We start from the raw sequence: 22,428 nt of genomic DNA, 5'->3' as shown, positions 1-22,428 counted from the left end.
AAATTACACACTCTTTCAAATAAGTCTAATTTATACAATTCATTCTTGAGCTCTGATTCTCTGACGGTCTTTGTGCATGTTGAACATAAAATGTTAGTGATGCACACAGCTGCTCTTTACACTCCAAAGTTTCAAATAGATACCTTTGCAAGTGAAATTTCAATTCCAATTAGCTATGTTAGTTACCAACCGTAGCATCAATTCCAAATGACTGTCTCATGTTGAGTTACAACAATCTCAAAATTAGCATAACTCACCAAAAGAAAGATCTTCATACCTAGAGGGAGTGATAACCCAATCAAGACTTAGACTTCATTTAAGACACCATTGTCAGTGTGTTCTAAAGCAGCTTTCTAATACAAAATTTTTAATTTAAAATATTTTTCTTCTAAAAAGATATGTTAAAAAACAGCAAAAAAAATTATTCCTAATAAAACATTAGACTTTATTTGGGACAATTTTCTTACTTTTTTTAAAAATAACTTTTAAAATTTTTATACTAAAAAAGTAATTTAAAAAGAGTAAAAAAAAACTATACCAAACAAAAACTTAATGAAATCGGTTACTTTCATTTTGTAATGAATTTCAAAACATTTATATTTTCTTTACCTTTATATATCTTATTTGGAATTTATTCATTTACAAATTACAATAGTCATTTAGTTTCAGCCTTATAATTACCCTCAGGCCTATCTATTTCTATAAACAAGCTTGATTTGCTCTCTCTCTCTCTCTCTCTCTCTCTCTCATTCATCTCTCGCACTCCTCTCTGTTCAAATCTCTTTTCCTCTTACCTCCACTTATATATTCAAAATTACTAAGGAATTTAAATGCTGTCAGATTTAATTCCTTAAAAAAAACATTGAAGCAGCCATTTAAAATAGGATTTTATGTTTCTTACCTGTTTATTTGTTCTACTCTTTATAATGTTCAACGAATATAGACTATTATTTCAATATTTACATGTTCAGTAAATATTTATCCTTCTACTATGTAAAATGGTTTCATGCTGGTCTAATGTACGCATAATTGAAATCAAACATTTCCAAGTGTTCTCAAGTGTAAGGTTTGAATTACATAACGACGAGAAATTATTCTGTGCGGAGTCCGGAAAGGAAGAACCGTCCGAACTGTGAGTTTATACACAGTGTGTACACTCATATATCCGAATGATTCTTTTCGTCCGGATTCTGCACAAAATGATTTCTTCAGAACGACAAACTATAAATAGACTCTTTGTGAAAATAATGTTCAGCTGTTGAGGTAAAAAAAGTCAGATTTGTGAAGAACAAGATCATATCCTCCTCAACGTTTAGGTTGGTGTGGACAACTAACCTCAGCTACTGTGGGAATCAGATAACAAGGACGGAAACGTACCGTTTAGCATTCAGACTACAAAGAGTTCCCGTATGAGATTCTATAGAGTTCAAATTTGATCTGATCGGAGTACAGATCAGAAGAGAGACATATCTGGCGGCGGCCCGTAGACTGTTTTCCATGAAAGTGGAATCGCCCATCCTCCTGGCTCGTTACCTGTATTGAAAATGATATAATGATATTCTTATATCATATGAATACAATATAAATAAAAGGATCAAAATTATCTCTTAATTCTTTAAGAATGAATAAAATAATTCTCAATTGTATTAAAGGATCATTTTGGTCCTTCGAGTTTTTAAAAATAAATCAAAATAGTCACATGATAAGACTTTTTGATAGGGGTGTCAATATTTGACAAGACTTGAAAACCCAACTCGAATCCGACCAAAAAAATTTGGGTTAAGGGCAACCCGTTTGTGAAACGGGTCAAGTTCGGGTTCGACAAATCGACCCATTTCAAAAATCATGTCCGGTTCGGGTTGCACTGAAAACCCAGGAATGACCCGACTCGAAAACTGACAGCGTCGTCTGTCGCATTGTCGAGTCTGCCGGAGCAGTCGAGTCTGCCCGCGTTGAGTCACGTGTCACGTCGAGTCCTCAGTCCAGTTGATGACGCTGCCGAAGCCGGCACTGCCGGCACTGAGTGCGCTGTCGCCTACGCTGCCTCACCTCACGTCCTTGAGTTTTAAAAAACCATGTCGGGTCGGGTCGGGTCCGGGTTCGTATTTTCAACCCATTTGCAAAACCAAGTTGGGTTTGGATGAACCAGTTTGAACCCGTGTCAATTCCGGGTTTGACCTGAACCCGACTCAAAACCCGAAATTGAGACCTCTATTTTTTGTTCCTCTTTAAGGAGTTGAGAGATCAAAATAATCCTTTAATACAGTTGGGGTCATTTTGATATTTCATAAAGAATCAAGAGACCATTTTAATCCTTTTCTCATACTTTATTATATCATTGAGCCTCGCTATATTTGCAATACTATTTCTACTTTTCTATCCTAACTTTTGTTTCAACAATTACTTGAACCATAAGCCAATAAAAAAAGCCATGCTGCGATAAAATAAAATGGAATTAATATACCAAATAATAAATATGAAACTAACTTACAATAAACAAGGCTTAAACTCACCATGGAAATTTTCAGGATTAAGACCCAGAAGCTGGCAAGAGGCCTCAGCTAACTGGAAAGAATCTTGCATATTATCTCCTTCCGAACAATAGCATAGCAAACAAGTAACTTTGACTCCCTTTGCCTAAACCAATTCAAAGAAGTTAACCACAAGAATCCTGAAGAATGAAGGAAAGTCTTATTATCCACCAAAATAATCACCTTGCAGAAAACAAATAATGCAGCAAAAGGCAGTCCTGCATAGTAATCATCATCAACCAATTCGCTGTCGAGATCTACAAAGCCATCATGACTAAGATTTCCTTCCGCAAGATGATTGAGATATTTCCATCTCCTCTCAAGAGGTTTATATTCTTCCAGTCTTTTCCATCCCAGTCTTTCATAATTTACATCATTTCCATCATCATTGACACTTGAAATGTAATATATCTGCATAAAACTAAAAGTAAAGATATAAAATCAGTATGGATGCGACAGAGAGAGCTGACAGCACCATTAAAAAAAAAAAAGTGAAGAGAATTACCTGGATCCATCAATTTGCTTTCTTTTACCAGAATCTAAGCTGGAAAGAATAACAATATGCTTCTTTCCAATAGCTGTTACAAAATTAGCCAAGTTTTCTGCAAATTCAATCATCATCCCCTGAATCAATGGACAACCAATTATGCAAACCCTCATAAATCCTGTCATGAAAACTTTGTTTTTCAAGCAAAAAGACAACAACAACCAAGAACATAAAGATCGTAATTTGGAGCCAGCTTCGATCTTTCTTATTCATTAATTCCCAGTAAGAGCTACATTTAGTTGAAGCCAATTTGGTGAGTTACCCACCGATGCTTAGCTTGGTTGGTGGGCATGCTCGGTTGGGAATCCCCATCCCGAGTTCGATTCTCTCGAGTGGCAGTCGCCCCTTAAGTGGGGGCCCCAAAGCGCCGACTGTGGGTACAGTGTCGTGGGTGGCCCGGTAGGTCGGCATGGGTTTATGGACTGCCAAGCGCGCTCAGCAAAGCCGGGAGTGGCAGTGGACGGTTCCTCGTCACAAAAAAAAAATGCTGAGATTTTTCACATTGACCTTTTTGTCATCTCATTCACCCTTTTGGTATCCTTCTGTTAGCAAACTTTCTATTTTCCCCAAAAAATGCACGACTAAATTACCTTATAACCATGAGTTGGGCTTATACATATTAAGCGCAGCAAAAAGCTAGTATAATAAAAGTATCCTGTTAGTGCATATTCAGAGAAAAGGTGTTCCCAACAGCACTGAATGACCTGGCCACGTGCAACGAAACAAAGTTCACCAATTGAAGCCTCAGAAATCCTAGGCTTAACTAGCAGAGACAGATAAAAAAGAACCAGAATGATCAAAGGCGGAACCAACCTTAGTTTTAAGGAGAACAAATTTATAAAAAAAAATTAAGATAGAATACAAAACAAATTCTTATATTACATTATAATTAATAAATAAATAAATTACGAGCTTTACATTCTATTTTATATTTTCTGATAATATTGTATTCAAGACAAATACTTTTTTCTTAATATATAGAACTAGACAATCGTTGAGCCAGTTATCATCTATTACATAATAAATCTTGCTTCTTTTATTATTCGTGCTTCATGCCATAATATATCACCATTTATGCTTTAATAAATAGGATTGGCTTAATAAATTTGAATTTCAAACTCGTCCATTATAAACCAACCCACATGCTTTAAACTTTAAGATATCCATGTTAAAAGAAGATAATAGAACAAAAGAACACGGGGAATACCCCTTTATAGACCAATTGAACAAACTAGGAAAACAAGTGAACTATCTTAACTTAAAACAAAGAATCATACAGTGTTATTAAGGAATTTGAAATATAAGATAAGATAGGCCGACAAAATTCTTACAAGGAAGAAACAAAAGTTCACAGGAGGAAGTGTTTCTTTTACCATTGGATTCATTTTAAGATTTGAGCAATTTATAAAATCTTGCCAAGTGCACAAATCTTTATGAATAGCACAAATTCCAAAGCAAATCTAATTATAGAAAACAATTCCTCATATGAATTTTTGTGAGTAATTCCTTCGGAATTTCATTCATGATAGCAGCCCTCAAACTTCATCATTACAAAGATTGCACTTCAAAATCGCTCATTTCTTATATAGCTTTCATACAAATGTCACTTAAGAAAAAAAATCGTTGCTAATACCTTAGAAATTTACTAACCCCAAAGAAGCTTAAAATCAACAGCTTCCAACAAAAGGATCTTCCAAACAATCGCATGAGAGAGAGAATTCTTGAGCATAATTTCTGAGAGACAAACTGAAAAGATACTAACAGAGACACAAATACACTCCAAAAAAAAAAATTCAACGGAGTTGGAAGCCAGGACAAGCGCCATGGGAGTTTCTTGTCTTTAGGGCATCAGCGGTGGAGAACAAGCGGCCCCAGCCGTATTTCTTGCAAAGGTATTCATGAACGAGCTCGCCTCGGTCAGCAGGGCCTCACGATTCATGAAAGCTTTATTTTTTTTAGTAACCGATTTAGCCAGCATAAAATGGTTCCTCCATTGAGTATGACCTAACAGCTATCATTCAGGCAACAGTCTAGGGGCAAAACATGGGAGTACAACTTCCTAACAAACTAAATTTTCAATAATTCAAATAACATCGATTAGCCAATAGAATGAACTTGGCATCGATATAAGTAATTGAAGATCATAATAGATCTAGTTTCACTATCTTTGGCCAAGCAACACATTCTTGATAGCAGCACTACACACATATCAAGCAACCCATTCACCTCTCTAGAAAAACCAAATTATTAATTAGGAACAAGTCCAAGAGTAACCAGGCCATTAAGCATTAGAACAAGCCAAATAACACTGACTCTTACTAACGCTTATCAGAATTTTGTTCATATCTGAACTACGATTGTCCTAATAGTTGCAGTAGTAAGCAAGAAACAGAAGTGAAGTTAAACATCATAGTTAACTCCCAGAAATCTCCTTGAATGCTGTTTACTAAAGCTTAAGGAAAAAATGGGAGGCAATTTCAGCATCAAGATTGCATGATATTGAGTGACAATGGAAAAAGCTCATTTTGAAAACATAAATAAGTTAAACCTGAATTCAAGAAGTTTGGTCACCTTGATAACTGGAGAACGCTGTTGGATGAGAGTCAGACCATGAGGAGCAGACTCGTAAGCTGAAATTGGCACCAATTAACTGAATCACAAAGTTATTTGAAAGATATTATTGAAGATAATGTAATTCCAGGTAACTAATTATTAAATTCGGAAAACCTCAACATATGAAACTTTCATTTTGGCAAAAATTTGACGTAAAGAGGTTCTCTTGAAAAACAAAATTGATTCCCTCTTTCAGAATGCACAAAAAAGATGTGGAACATGCTAGGAGGTGAAATAAATATTCCATGGTTCATACTCACATGCTAGGCATTTCATGAGAGCTAACTTGACACCACTCTTGAGCAAAAGGTTTTTGTATAAACCCAATTCTCATTTTTAAAGGCTATTGTTTATTTCATAATTGCACATTGAATACTTAGATGATGATTAAATTCCTGGTAGCATGTCCAAAATCAAAGAAATCTCTATGGTGGTTGCCAAAAAAAAGATTCAATTTACAAACTTTTTTGTGATTGTTCCATTAGAAATGATAAAATTGTTGTTGTACGACTACAATTAACCCAGCAGATGCAGAGACACATATTAGATAAAAAGCTGAATAAATAAAAAAATGAATATTATATAAATGATAGACCTGCATTGGAAAACTTAATTATTGGGTCGTCAACAAGCATACTAGGGTATTATTTTAATATCTTGTAAAGCACGGCACGTTCCTCCACAATATATCAGGACTCAACATGAATAAAAACAAAAGAAATTGTCCTAAGGACAGTTCTAACTTCAATCTAGTTGAACAACAGTTTCAGATAGCATCCTTTATGCAACATGAATGAGCAAACGCCTATAATAATGTAAGAAAAACTGATAAAACTAAGTAATTATTAAATTATTTAAATGGTTTAGGGCCAATTAGTTACTTAAACTAATCAGGTAATGGTCTGTTATTTGAATTTTCTAAGTCTGAAATGATTTGGAAAGAAGAAAAAAAATTATGCTGATGGAAAAAAGAAAAAATTATGCGAATGGCTCAAGTCTAACCCAATCAATAATGTGGATCAGTTTCCACAAGCCGACCGTGGAATGGAGCTCAATAAAACTTCCTATGCACCACTTTGTGAGAATTCTAGCCAACTATGCTCTTCCTGTCATGTATCTCGATGGCTACCGTGCTTGCAACCTACACCAATGCCACATTTAATCACCTCACTCAAGCACTTCCTCCCACAAATACCCCAATGCTAGGCTTCACAAAGAAGAACCGACTTCAATGAACTAAAAGCAACCAATCAACAAAGCCTATCTAAGCTCCAACCATGCTCGCCCTATAATGATGAGTTCCAAAAACCTCCTCTCATGTGTCACATACCAAGCCTTTTGGCCTCCTCGTCGCCTCATCATTGCAACAAGAAGAGCTATGGCCCTTCTTTAGAATTCCACAAGACATGCCAAATAGAAAAACAAACTCGTTCTCTCTATCACATGTTTATTAAAACTTATTTATTGTGCTCTGCCACTCATCACTCCCCATTGAGCTCTCCATGAAGTTTCCTATCCACGATCATACAATCGCCTCAAACACCATGTAACATCAAAAATTATGAAAAAGGCCACTAGGCCACAAAATCCACCACAACTCAACCCCACGTTAATAAGGAGTTGAGAAAAAGTCATGAGGTTCAACCCAGCCATATTGCCAGACAAAGTTGCTAAATGGGCGATAGGAACCCTTATGATTTAATTTTTTATTCGCTTTTTCCATAACACAATAGAAAATGACATTACAATAAACTAAAAACTCTAACCTCCCTCAGAGTCATGTGAAACCCAATTTTCCATGTACGCCTATAGGGTGTTATGTCAATCAACTAGATCCCAAAATTCTAAGAATTTATTTTCATGTTTACTTTTTCTATAACACAACATGATTGGACATGACACAACATGATGCTCAATTAAAGAACTGCCAACCCCTCCCTCAGGTGATCCCCACTTTTCCATGTAGCACTTCTAAGGGTTTTCATGCCAGCTAGCTAGATCCCAAGGCTGCTAACTAGCCAACTCTACCCGAAGGGGAAGTGGGCCTCACCTCGCCCTTTGGATTATTCATAACCTCTATTGCCTTGGTGAGCCCACCATAACATACTAGGTTGACCAAGAAAGCGGATCCCACTATCCATGTCTATCATAACATATTTTAACTTATATATTAGACCATATGTTGACATATGCATCCAATAGCAGTAAATTGGGCCAACCTTTGATCAACCCAATGAGCCCACTTTCGCATCTAGTAGCCACATTAGTGCTACATGGTTGGCCTTTTCTTCACAAAATCAACCATTGCCAAAAGTTGACACGTGGAGAGCTCTCAGGAAGCCATATTATTGCCTCTAGAAAATTTTAAATTTGTTATCCCAAAGTAAATTAAAAAATTTCCTTCCTATTTTGAGTTTAGTTTTGCTACACCTTTCCCAGCGTTTCCAATAACATTCTCTTTCATAAATTCAATGTAGATTGTGAAATTATATACCTTCAGTTTTTTTTTTAAATTTATTCATTTGTATTAATTATTTCACTTTCTTTTATACATTTCATCATTGATACCAAGGTTTAAAATTGCGTAAATAAGCCTCGAGGCGTTTTTCGTCCGTGAGGCGAGGCGTAAGCCTCGAGGCGGTGTGAGGCGTAAGCCTCCCCGATGAAGAATTGCGTAAATGAGAATTTAAGGATTTTAGCAAGTAAAAAATAGTAAGATTCTATCATACAATAAAAACATCTAAATGACAATTAAAACTAGGGGAAAGTAAGAAAATAGATGTAATAAAATCATGTCCCAAAGTACAAAACCACAAAATATTAGTCTATCAAAACTCCCAAAGTATAATTAAGAAAGAACATATATAATCTAATCATGTCCCATCACTAAATGAGTCTTCAAGAGAATCTTCTCACCCCTTCCTCCCTCCTATAAAGTCCAATGTCTTCCAATCAAAACATGCACTCATGAAGAAGTAGACTAACACTAACAACTATTACTAAAGAAGATGAATAGAGTAATATGGCAGACTGCCGGGGGTCCAAGGGGGCGCTGCCCCCTGGCGGGGCTATTTGTTTTTTAAGTTCGTAAGTTATTTTTATGGGAAGATACCGAGTGGTACCGAGCATGTTCCTTAGCAGTACTGAGCATGCACCTAACGGTACTGAGCGGTACCAAGCATGCACCTAACGGTACTGAGCATATATTTGAGGCGTACGCCTTAGCCAGAATTGCCCAATTGCGCCTCTGAGGCGCGCCTCAGTCCAAGTGAGGTGTACGCCTCTGCCAGGAGAGGAATTGCGTAAGCCTTGAGGCGGTTTTGGGTCAAATTGCGCAGAGGCGCGCCTCTTATTGCGCAATTTTAAACAGAGATTGATACATACAAAACTTTCATCCCCCATTTTAATAGCCACAAACACCCTACACCACTCCATTAACTTAGTCACAACAAACTTCAAATAAAAGAAAAAAAGTGAAAACTCTAAGTTAAAAAAAATTGAAGTTAAAATATATTGAGAAAATTAAAATCCAGTTTGAATTTGAATACAAATTCAAATTAAATATGAAGATTGATGGTAGCTATATTATCTTTATTCCTCTTTTAAGCAATCATTATATCTATATCCTTCACAGTATCCCCCATTCTTCCTTCACCAAATATCTAATCTCAACCTCTGCATAAAATTCATTAAAATTTGAATTTGAATTTATAATTTAAGTTTAAATTTCAAAAAGAGACTCAAACATCAAATATTCAAATTCAAACTTTTGTTCTAGTTTCCTTCCAATTTTACCATCTATAATTTAACATGACCATATTGACCATATCAAACTATGAAGGACTCATCCTAACTGAAGCCATATTGGCCTAAGGAAAGAGACTCATTTCGGTAAACAAAACCAAGGGACACTTTAAACAAACTTCCATGGACTAATAAAAGTCGTCAATGACCTTCTTTGGGTTGAAATCAATGGTCAAGAAACAAATTATTTTTGTATGTAGTGAGAAACCATGTAGGGAACTAATTTGGACAACATCAGTTTCTCATACATCTAGGAGATCCAAGCATTCAATCCCTATCAATCTTCATATTTAATTTGAATTGATACTTACACTGCATTCAATCCCTTTTATTTCAAAAAGATCTGGTTTTCATAAATCCATATCAATCTAACAATATGCATGAAGACCTTCAAACCTCCAAATATAAACTCTCCGAACTAATGATGGTAAACTTAATGATCTAAAATGAGAGCCCATTTGTCAATTTTGCTAACGATAGTGCAGTTTTTTTGCTATCTTTTTTAAGGGAAAAAGTCATAAACAATGGAGATTATTATAGCAAACAAAACTTTGAATTTGGCTCCTTCAGCTATATAACTGATTCCTCTTATTTATCACTACATCCATTTTAATCAATTTGTATCAACCTAACAATGTGCATGAAGATCTTTAAGTTTTCAAGGATAATCTTCCAAAGTTAATATTGTTCTTAAGGAGCTATGATGAGAGCCCTTTGTTCAATGTTATTGATGATGTTATAATTGCTAATGATGTGCATGAAGAAATTCAGGCTTCTGAAGATAATCTTCCTAAGATGATGATATTACTCTTAACAATCTGTAATAACATCCTATTTGCCGATGTTGCTAATGATGTATTTTTTTCACTATATTTTATCCAGGAAAAATGTTATAAACAATGGAGATTATTGTAGCATACAAAACTTGGGCTCCTTAAGCTATAATCAATCCCTTTTATTTACCACTATATCAATTTTAACAAATTCATATCAATCCACCAACGTGTATGAAGACATTTAAGTTTCTAAAGATAATTTTCTGAAGTTGATATTGTTCTTAAGGATCTATGCTGAGATCCCTTTATTCAATTTTAATGATGATGGGTATAGCTCATTCCACTCGTCTCTTCTTCCTATAATGAATTTATTATCACTAAGCTTTTCCTTGGGATTGATTTTCTATTTTCCCCTCATCTTCAAGATTGTTTTCTCATAGAATGGGTTTTGCTGTCTCAATAGTAGAGTCGAGGACCACCAATTTTTACTGAAAAATTATTTCAACACTATTGATTAGAGTTCTTTGCAAACAAGGGATTTCTAGAAATGTGAGTCTCCAACTTCAAATTACTAGTACTAAGATTTATGTGTGCTAGTATAGTCATGTTAAGTTTGTTATTTTATATCATTTTTTGTTCATCAATCATTTTTCCATTCAATATTCCTGGAGATTATATGAATAAAACACTTAATTCTTTAAAGAAGAGCTTCATTAAGGAATTGATTTCTCAAATATTGTTGCTATTCCTTACTAAATTTGTTGATATGGTATACTAGGGCTGCCAAACGAATCGAGGCCGAGGCCGAGTATGTGAGTGTCATGTTTGAGTTTCGTTTTATCATTATAGCTTCGTTCAAGTTCGGGTTGTTTTGATTCCGAGGCTTTATGTTTGTGTTCATGGTATTGGTCGTTTATTCAAGGGTGTTCACTGTTTGGTTTCATGTTCGGTTTCATGTTCTGTTCGTTTTAATGCTTATCGAGCTGTTTAAACAAAACAAGTCTTAACGAGTTAGTTCATGAACATATTTAACAAACAATCAATTGAACAAACAATATTAAATTTGTTCATGAACATCTTAAACAATCCTAGGAGAATCAGCAAAACTTTGACAAATGTAAATACCTTTTGTTCAGAAAGTTAAAAATTGTATAACAAGAGCGCGACTCCTGTCGTACCACTATTGTAAAATAAAAATATGATGGTAAATTGTAATATAGATAATTCATAAATGACGAATCTAATGTTTCGTTAAGGCTTCGTTCACGAACATACAACTAAATGTTATTCTGAACTAATTAATCTCCACGCGCAGTGTGCGCCGCAACACACAATATACTGTGGCTCTTAATGCCTTGATTTATTAAGATCAAGCATTTAAGAAGATATCATTATTTTGCTAGTGCTTAAAAATGGATTTCCACGGAAACGACGACTTTAATCGAAAGACCACAGGCCGAACATCGAGCCTATGCTGTCCCTGCCGACGATTTCGCTTATCCCTGATAGATACGTATGATGTGATTATACATAGAGGAGGCGTTAAGCCATTTAGAGAGGGTGCTATGCTAGTGGTTGTTTGTGTGCATACATGGACAACCACTCTCCTCTCTCCATAATAGTTAATACAACATTGAGGACATGTTAGACCATTAATAACACAATCAGAAGCATTTAAAATCTAAGTGTTGCAGACCGCTTGGATGTCAGCAAGTGGGAGAGTGAGTTTACACTATACAGAAGATTGTGAATATAGTATGTACGTGAAATACGTTGTAGGTAGCTCCAGGGCATATAAGATAAGGAGAGTCATTCCTTGAATAGTTTGATCACATAAAAACATCAGGCCTTTTGATGACGCCAACACGGAGAGAGATATGTATTAGATCGCCCATATATTAAGGAAGGATAAGAGTTAGCACTTACAGAAGACCTTGATTAGTAGTATTACAAATTATTTTTTTTTGATTTAAATGAGAATTTACTCTTAATAGGATACAATTGGATGAAAAAGGATTCATGTAGCCGACCCCACTGTGGGATAAAGCTTGTTTGTTGTGTTGTTCGTTGTTTGCATAAACAAAACAAGACCAGATCTCTCTGTTCCTCAGAAAAATATTAAGAAATTAAATTTCATAACTTTTGCAATGAATCTAGGCATTCTGACATGCATCAAGAAAGTTAAATAAGTTAATTATGGTGGTTAAGATGGAAAGATTAGTGATTCATAAATTTCATAGGTGTATAAATGCATTCTAAGAATTGACATTTTAAAAAGCTATAGTGAAATTCAAATGGTCCCTTTGTTCAATAACCAGATAAAAGTGTTATTTAAATTGCAAAGTTTTCCGCTCTTCATCATGCTTATATTGCAGTCATGTAATATAGAACCCTGAAGTAATAGATTTGGATCCCTAAGTTATTTTTGTCTTGATCATCACAAGCTTGGTTATCTAGATTTTATATGTCACAACATTATCATCAGTAGTATAAAATGTAAAATTGAGACAAGAAATCATTATCATCATCATAGTCATTATCTTAACTCTTTCAAGTTAGCCGTATGAATTCTCGTTCTTACTTAATTCTCCCAAGGTATTACATGACGTGTTAATTCTTCGGCATAATTTCTGGATGTTCACCTTTCGACCTACGCCATTTGAGTCATTTCTGCAAAACTTCTGCATTGATTAGATTTTACATCTTTAATCGTGCATCTACTCTCCATTGTACACGATCAAACACCTAAGCTATTTTTTTCATTAGCTTATATCTTTCGTAACTTCAGCGCACAGTCAGTTTAAAATTTTCACTTCAATCACAGTACACATAATAAAATTTTTGCATGAGCGCATAAAAAAGGTTCACAGAAACAGAGAGACTGAACAAGCCAATCAGAAGGCGCGAAGAATTTGCTTTCGACACTCTGAAATAAAAAACCTAAGAAAAACAGAAAAAAAATACTATATGTCGTTCAACAAACCTTCAAGAGGGAAGGGCAGATCACCCTCTGGAAGCGGCCCGTAAGCATCATTACCAACGCAAGGAAGAACCGAAGGCTCGTCCAAGTACGCAATTCTTTTAGCTCTCAAAGATGAGATCAGGAGATCGATAGCTAACTGGCTGACATTACCGAATGAGAGCCAGGCTGCAGCGATTAGGTCGCAATTCGAGATAAAACAAAAAGATTTAGAAATCTAAGTTCATTCAAACACAAGAATAAACCAGAAGAGAGGAAAGCGGCTTTCGCCTTTCGAGGTGCAAACCAGAAGAAGGGTAGGGCAATCGGAGGGGAAGCTTATTTCCCCGCTCGACGACGAAAGCCCATGAGAAAGAGAATCTACGATGCGGAGTGGACGGTAACCACCGTGGACAGGAACATGGTGAAATCTGACTCTCGTGTTGGTTCGAACGATTGTAGCAAGCAGAAAATAATTAAGAAGGAATTTAACTGCTGCATTCAGATTATTAGCCATTCTTACATTTATTATATTAATGTTTATGATTATGTGAATGCAGTTAATTTTTCATAAGTAATAAGAATCATAGTGCAATGGAGAATAACGTTTCGTTTATGGGTAGCTCGCCCCTTATATGCTTCCTGAAGCAACATTTTTAGCACAAAAAATTTTAATTTTACTATACTAGAACAGCCTGATCTCTAAGAACTGCGGTAAGAAAGGTCATCGCAAACGAAGCTAAGTCTGCTCCAGAGCGTTGTATATATATACTCATCATATAAACAACCCCCAACTTGATTTTCTGTTTCTTTAAGACGGCGATTAAAAAATGTTATTTAGTGATGACGTGGAAATAGTAGTTTAGGTTTGGATATTATATGTTAAAATTTTAAGGTATCAAGGTCAAACTCTTTTTTTGGAAGAAAATACGCAGGAAACCCCTTATTTGGAGGAATATTGTGTACGTAATCCGAACGTGTTCGGATGTGCGTACCACACTGCTATTTTATGACGTATTTTTTTACGATACATTTTTTGCGTGGCAAATAAATAAGTAGCAAATATTAATACTCACAAATCACACAAAAACATACTCAAAAAATACGAGAAAAAATTATGTTTAAAAAAAATAGGCAACAAAATAAGCAGTGTGTACGCACATTGAACACGTTCGATTGCGACACAATAATTTCTCCCTTATTTGAGCTTTGGATGTTAAGAAATTAATGTTGATATTTTTATGAATCTTTGAATAATAGTGGTTAAAATTTATACCCAGTTTTGTCCAAGTCATCTATGAGGGTTTGATGAGCTTGCCTCGAGAGCTCCACACTAAATGAAGCAGCTATATTCTAGGTGGTCTGAGTCACCTTCACAGGAGGAAACTTTTCCATGGCTATATTGTTTCTAACCCGTAACCTATATTCAATGTCAAAAATTATAGTCCCTGTTCTAGAGAAGTAGTAGGTATGGGATTATGTGAGGCCGCATCTCATGATTATTTTCTTCGACTAGCAGCGAATTTGAATTTCACTATGGTTGGTTGAAATCAAGGTTGTGAAAATCGGAGACCGGACAACGAACTGAGAAGAATGAGAGGTTCACAGGTTTCAACGGGTCTAACTCGGGGTCGAAGCCGGATGACGTAATAAATATAAATATTATTAAAAGTTAATAAAATTACATTAATAATAAAGTTATCATTCAAATTTGAGACAAAAAATTAGAATTAAAAAAAAACTATGAAACATAAAAATTTATTATAATTAAGTAAAAAAGGAATTATTTTAAATCTCACAAAAGAAAAAATTCAATCTCATAATTATAAGAATTACACTTATAAAAATATGTTAAATTTAATTTTAAATATTTTGTCGAATTTTAAATTAATTTTTAATTTAAATTAAATTTACATATAACCATAAATTTAATATAATTTATTGTAACAAAGTTTATAAATTTAATATAAAATATTCTTATTTATATATATGATTAAATATATTTTACAAGTTTATGTTGATACCAAATTTCTTTTATAAATTTATATCTTACATAATTAATAAATAATTAAATACATAAAATTATTAATGAAATTATTTTGTATAGTGTGTATAATAATCTAATAAATAAGTATTATTTACATAAAAAATAATATAAAAATAGTTTTTATATGCATTATATATATTTATGAGTTCATTCACATCTCAACTCTTTCCTCAGTCCCACATCCCTTGTAAAGACTTTCTTGCTAGTGTTTATATAGCATTTGAGTTTCTTTTGAAACTCGCATGGTACCACCACTCCATGTGAAATGCTTCATGATGGTTTGGAGATAAATGTATATGATAAAAGATATATTATTATTAATTAAAAAGTTTAAATATATGTTAATTTATTTATTTAAAAGTATTTAAAATTTTTGGAATTTGAACCGGTCGGTTCACCGTTGAACCGACGGTTCTAACCGGTTCAGTTCGGTTCATTGTAGAGGCGGTTTTAAGACTGAATTGGACCTGTCCTATGATTGGTTCACGGTCGAACCGGCCGGACCTGTCCGATTTTTAAAACATTGGTTGAAACTACCACCCTAAAGATGTTCAGTAGGGGACCACCCAAAGATGATGTTATAAAGGGTAACATTATCCATAATAATGAAATATACTATAGCTATGTACTGCTGGTCAGCCTCATCCTAGGTGATAGTAGAGTTAGTATTCCTTATATTTCTCAGCGCTCTCCTAGCAAACAATGTAGTAGGCTCATGGTAGAAGTGAGCTAGGAAGCAAGAAGACTCGTTTTATCAAAGATAAATTTAAAAATAATATTGATGGAACTTTATGTGTTAATTAAATTGCTACATATTTGATAGTTGGAGCACCATCATTATATAGTTTCATCCCAACAAGCCTATATGTCTCACAAAATATGATTGGGGTGATGTCCATCATAGTTGTTCGTGAGGTGAACACCAAGTTGACTTCTCCTACCTTTAGTCTCTTAGGCATCATCATGGTGTTAGCTCGCTCGCCACCCATAATAGCAAGCACCCTTGCCATGTGAATGCAATAAGATAGAATGGGCTCATTCCAATTGCTTTATATTATAGCTCTACTTAGGTGTTGACTAAGTTTGGCTAGTACAAACTCTTCAACTTTCTTGTCTTAATGAGGTCTTCAACCAACCCTTGTAGGTGGTGACATTCCCATGTGTCGTGCCATTGTCCTTATGGAAGGTGCGACATTTTGATATTTCATGAGCATGTGCACTTGCCTTCATAGACCCAATGCGCTTATAGAATTTCTTTTTTTGAATTGCCTCCACTAAATCAAATATTGATACTCGCAAAGGAGTATATGTGGGATAATTAGGATTGTGATGTGTACCCTCCTCATGATAAGGGTGTGTGGCTCGATGGTATAGCTCTCGAGGGATCTGTTATACCCTTTATATTAGTGGACTAACAATCCTAAGTAGCTTAACTTGCAAGGGCACTCTTTGTTGTTTTAGGTCGTGGTGGTCTTACGACACAACACAATGAACCTTCTATCTATTTAGTCCCTTGGATGCCAGTCCTATGGACAAAGACAATTTGGTCACTTAATTTTACTCCTTAGTATTAAAGTGGTTTTTTATGAATTCGAACAACTTAGCGAACATCTTGAGCTGCAGTAGACTAAGTGCATAATTAAAAGGACTTTCCTCAATCATTGAGTTAAGGCAGTCGATGTGACTGCAAGGTCCAAAGCATTCACTTCCAACATCTCCCTCTAGAGCCTCACAATAAAGATCCTCAATAACTCGCTTGGTTCTTGCCTCATTTTGAGGAGATTTTGCAAGCCCTTTTGCGGCTTATAGCCATTGGTAAACAAAGTTACAAACATCCTATTAAATTATGAGGAGGTGATGACTTCTACTAGCAGGCGTGACATATCTCTGCATAGACTCCTTAAGTTACAAACAAGATTTTCAAAGCATCATTGATGTCCAGAGGCAATGCCATTAACTACAAGGTGGTAATATGACCCACCATATCAATTTTACTCCAATAGGATTCCAAGTGCCCCAACCCAGCCTGATATGATACGATACCACACAAGTCATATTGTATCCAATTGTTATAAGAACCAGAAATTGATCCCAATATATAGTTAGAGAAGTGCTGAGAAAAATTAAACTTTCAGTTTATATATAATATAGAGCCACTAGTGAATATAAAATAAAGCAGAAAACTATTGAATCTAAAAAATGATTTGTTTATATAACATCCAAAAATACATATATAATATGAGGTATATCTATAACAACACTTGATAATTGACAAATATAGTAAAATGAAAGCCAAATTTGCAAAAATATAACCAACCAAAAAGGCATACCTACAACATAAATTAGAACCTGTTATTAAAACTACTATGCTCACTCTTTACCTTTTATCTAGCCTAAAAATTGAAAACAAAGTAGGAGTGAGCTAATATGGCTCAGTAGGCTATCATTACCTAAAACATAAGTCAATAATTAAAATCAAAATAATTGAAAATACTGTGATGTAATAGTAATTGAAGTACAATACAAAAAACTGAAACTGAAATATATATTGATATTGAATGCATTTAAATAAATAATGAAAATATAAATAACAAATCTCATAATACCCATTAGGCTCCAACATCATAACATATCTCATATTAGATTCACTCATCAGTAGCTCTTAGGCTCTGGCATAAAAAAATTTCTCCTCAGTAGCCCACTGCCTTCGGCATAATAAAACACATCATAATATATAACAAAATCCCTCCTCGATAGCCCTCAGGCCCCAACATAACAAAATGTCACCATAGTAGCCCATTGGCTTCAGCTTAAAAAAATCCTTTCTCACTTCCAAAATATCACATTTCTTTTAATATTATGCACATATTCAATGTATTTCATTAAATAAAGTATATTTAAACTTAACTCAAAAAGTGCCAAAATATCCTAACAGTAGGCAACAAAGACACTACTGAGCAAAAATTAACAGTTCTAAAATATAATTAAATTATCAGAGATTGTATATAACAACATTCTAAAGCAACCTCATTTGGATATAATTGTTTCATCTCAAATTCCTTCTCCCAAGTAGCCTCTCTGGCAGTCTCATGCTTCTACTACATCTTCACCATCAGAACCTGTTTGCTCATCAATTTTTTTACATCATATGCAATAATCCCATCAAGCTCTTTCTAATAGTGCAAACTGGGATGAAACTCAATAATATCAATAGATAATCTCATCTCATAATCAAATACATATTTTCTCAAAGAAGATATATGAAATACACTATGCATATATGATATATGATCAAGCAATAATAGCATATAAGTAGAATCACCAATCCTCTCAATAATTTTAAAAGGTCCAATGTACCTTGGACTTAGCTTACCTATTCAAAAAGTCCAATTCACCTTAAAATGATATATGATTAGGCAATAATAACCTCGAAGCACAACCACCAATCCTATCAATAATTTCAAAAGGTTCAATATACCTTGGGCTCAGTTTACCGATTTTTCAAATATGTTGACACCTTTCATATGACTGATTTTAACATAAATGAAATCATCAGTTTGAAACTCAATTAACCTATATTTTTTATCATAATATTTCTTATTCCTATCATGTACAAATCTTAACATTTCTCTAATTAGACTGATCTTTAATATAGTGTCATCTAGAAAAGTTAACACTATCACCTATCTATCACCCACCTCTACAAAGACAAAGAGGTCCTACAGTTCCTCTTATACGAAGCTTTATAAGGAGTTATAGATATACTAGAATGATAACTTTTGTTGTAAGCAAACTCTATCAATGAGGTATAATCCTTCCAACTACTCTAAATTCTAGAACATAGAGTTTCAAAAAATTCTCCAATACCTAAATAGTGTTCTCAGACTATCCATCTATTTAAGAATGAAAATCATACTAAAGTGCAATTTTGTACCTAGTCCCTGGTGAATACCTCTCCACAACCTGGAGGTAAACCAACCATTGCGATTAGATACAATCATATTCAGCATATCATGCAATCTAATAATATATCAAACATATATTTATGCTAACTTATCTACCATATCAGTCTGTCAGATACAAATGAAATACACATACTTCATTAGTCGATCGATTACAACCTAGATAAAATCAATTCCATATCTCGATCTAGGAAAACCCCATAGTAAAATTAATCACCATCTCTTCCTATTTCCACTCTGGAATTAACAATGATTGCAAAAGAATACCCAGTCATTTATTTTATGCCTTCATTAACTGATAGGCCTCACACTTCGAAATAAACTCTATTATATCCCTCTTAAATTCAGGTCACCAGAATAAACCTTTCAAATCTTCATACATCTTGCTACTTTCTGGATGAATAATGTAGCCTCAATAATATGCCTCAAGAAGAATCTTAGTTCTCATATCACCAATAGAAGGAACATCTCATAATTTATTTTTGTAGAAAATGATATCAAAATTAGATAATAAAACTTCAGGTCTCTTACTAAACTTAATCTAACCACTCAATTTTATATACTATGTATTTGACTTCTAGCCTTCCTGAATTCCTTTCTTAAGAGTAGGTTGAATAATTATCTGAGCTAACAAACTCATATCTGTATCAACTGATATTATCACTATCTCCAACTTCTCCAAATGTCAAATAAGAAAATACACATAAGTAAGTAATGAAAGAGAAATACCTAACGATTCCTACTTAAAGCATGTGCTACCATATTAGCTTTATAGTGCTGATACTAAATAGATATATCATAATCCTTGATCAACTCAAGCCTTCTTAATTTTCTCAAATTCAGATCCTTTTAAGTGAAAATTTAATGTAAGCTCTAATGGTCAGTAAAGATCTAACATTTAACTCTGTATAAATAATGCCTCCAAATACTCAAAACAAATACAACAATAACTAAATATAAATCATTTGTCATATAGTTCTTCTCGTATGGTTTTAATTATCGAGATGCATATGCAATAACTCTGAATTTCATCCATACCTAAAAGGATAGTCATAATCAGAGCAGAAGTCAAATAATCCTTCAATATTTGAAAACTCTCATCACACTCAGGAGTCCATATAAAAGCTACAGACTTCTAAGTCAATCTCGTCAAAGGCAAAGAAATCCAGAAAAACCTTTGGACAAACTTTTGATAATAACCATCCAAGCCTAAGAAACTACAAACCTTAGAAACTGTTGTAGGCCTTGACTAATTAAAAATAACCTAAACCTTCTAGGGATCCATTGAAATACCTGCACTACTCACAACGTGCCCTAGAAATAAAATTATTACTTAATTAGAAATTACCCTTAGAGAACTTAGCATATAATTGATGCTACCTAAAAAGCCTAAATCAATCCTTAAGTGTGTTGCATGCTTCTTCTTAGATTTAGAATAAATCAGGATATCATATATAAAAACTATTACAAAATGGTCCATATACTTCCTAACAATCCTGTTCATCAAGTCCATGAAGAATGTTGGGGCATTAGTCACTCTAAATGGTTTGAACAAAAACTCATAATGTTCATACCTCATCCTAAATGTAGTCTTCACCGTATCATCCTCTCTCACCTTTAGCTAATAATAACCAAATTGCATATTGGTCTTAGAAAACACATAATATTTAGCCAGTTGATCTAATAAGTCATCAATCCTAGGCAGAGAATACCTATTTTTGATACTTCCCTTATTCAAATCTCTATAGTTGATACACATATGTAAGGTATCATCATTATTCTTTATAAATAATATATGTGCTCTCCACAAAGATACATTAAAATAGACCAAATCTCCATCCATAAACTCCTAAAGGTTATACCTTCAACTCCTAAAGCTCCTTAGATGGCATTATATATGGAGCCTTAGAGATCGAAGTGGTACCCATATATATATATACACACACACACACACATACACACACAAAACTCTACCACTCTAACTGATGGTATCCCAAATTCCTCATGTAAGACATTTAAAAACTCTTTAACTATAGTAACACTACTCATAGATACAGAAGGGATTCTCACATCTCTAATAGATGATAAAAATGCTAAAAAAACATTTCACCAAAGTCTATGCACTTCTAGAGCAAAAATCAAACACGGGAAAACTCCCCATATTCCCTAAAATACAATAGTCTCACACTTTGATATAAAGTCATTTTTTTTTCAAAAAATCGATATGAGCCCCATACCTAGTCTTTCAATCCATACCAAAAATAACATCAAATGCAAAAATAAGCAATAAAATCAAACTGGATCTCCAAATTTTATCGAAAAACTTCAAATGAACAAAATAAACCCTATTATCTACTATATTATCTCTCATAGGAAAAACCATAGATAAAGAAACATGTAATAGTATAGAATGTAAACCAACATAATCAAAATAGTACTTTAACATAAAGGAATGACTAATGCCTGAATTAAATACATATCACAACAATTGGAGACTTACTAGCCCTATGTTGCATCAGACTGAAAACTCGTGATTGTACTAGACTTAAAGCAACAGAACAATCTACACCCATCAAACCTCCAAAAAACTAACCTCGTGCTAATGGACCAACATTCCTACTATCAGAAACCTCAGAATGTGATTGGGGCGATATTGTCTTTGTCCCACCCAATGTTAACTATCCAGAGCTATCAGTTCTCAAATCAGAATGTATATCAAAGCCACCCAATGAACACTCAGTTATATGATGTCCTTATTGATCACAACAAAAACATCTATCTGATGTTCTATAACACTATCTATTATGTCTCCTACCACACTATTGACATAATGAGGTTAATGGGACTTCATTAACTGAACCTCTAAACCTAGCAACATGCATCTTTCTAATCTAGAAGAAATCACTACTGACTATCCCCTCCTTCGAAACTCAATAGGTCCAAACTTGTTCCTATTCTCAGGATAGCTATAATAGTCATTTCACTACCAAAATTTTTTCTACTCATAATTCACTGCTACTGAACTACTAACAAATTAATCTCTATCCTTTTGGCCCTCTCATCCAACTAAGCAAAAATTGTAATATCATGTGTTAAAAGTGTCAACCTCAAAGCATCTCAGAGTCCCTCCAAAAATCTATAACACTCAAAAGTACTAACCAATTATGGAGTGTACCTAGAGAGAAAAGT

At 34.2% G+C, this 22,428-nt stretch overlaps 1 protein-coding gene across 1 annotated transcript; it reads right to left on the bottom strand.

Moving 5' to 3' along the window:
- Positions 1–966: 966 nt before the first annotated feature.
- Positions 967–13,747, bottom strand: LOC110100156 (proteasome assembly chaperone 2). Its single transcript, XM_028698940.1, has 7 exons — positions 13,522–13,747; positions 13,255–13,419; positions 5,650–5,708; positions 3,037–3,155; positions 2,715–2,952; positions 2,514–2,637; positions 967–1,533 (listed from the first exon to the last, which is right to left on the bottom strand). The coding sequence occupies exons 1-7, from the start codon at positions 13,745–13,747 to the stop codon at positions 1,454–1,456; spliced, it is 1,011 nt and encodes a 336-aa protein (XP_028554773.1). The 3' UTR covers positions 967–1,453.
- Positions 13,748–22,428: the final 8,681 nt, after the last annotated feature.

Source organism: Dendrobium catenatum, unplaced genomic scaffold, assembly GCF_001605985.2.
Source record: "Dendrobium catenatum unplaced genomic scaffold, ASM160598v2 fragScaff_scaffold_1183, whole genome shotgun sequence".
NCBI classification, from domain to species: domain Eukaryota; kingdom Viridiplantae; phylum Streptophyta; class Magnoliopsida; order Asparagales; family Orchidaceae; genus Dendrobium; species Dendrobium catenatum.
Note: the sequence above shows the minus strand (reverse complement) of the source record. Positions and strands in the feature narration are given on the sequence as shown.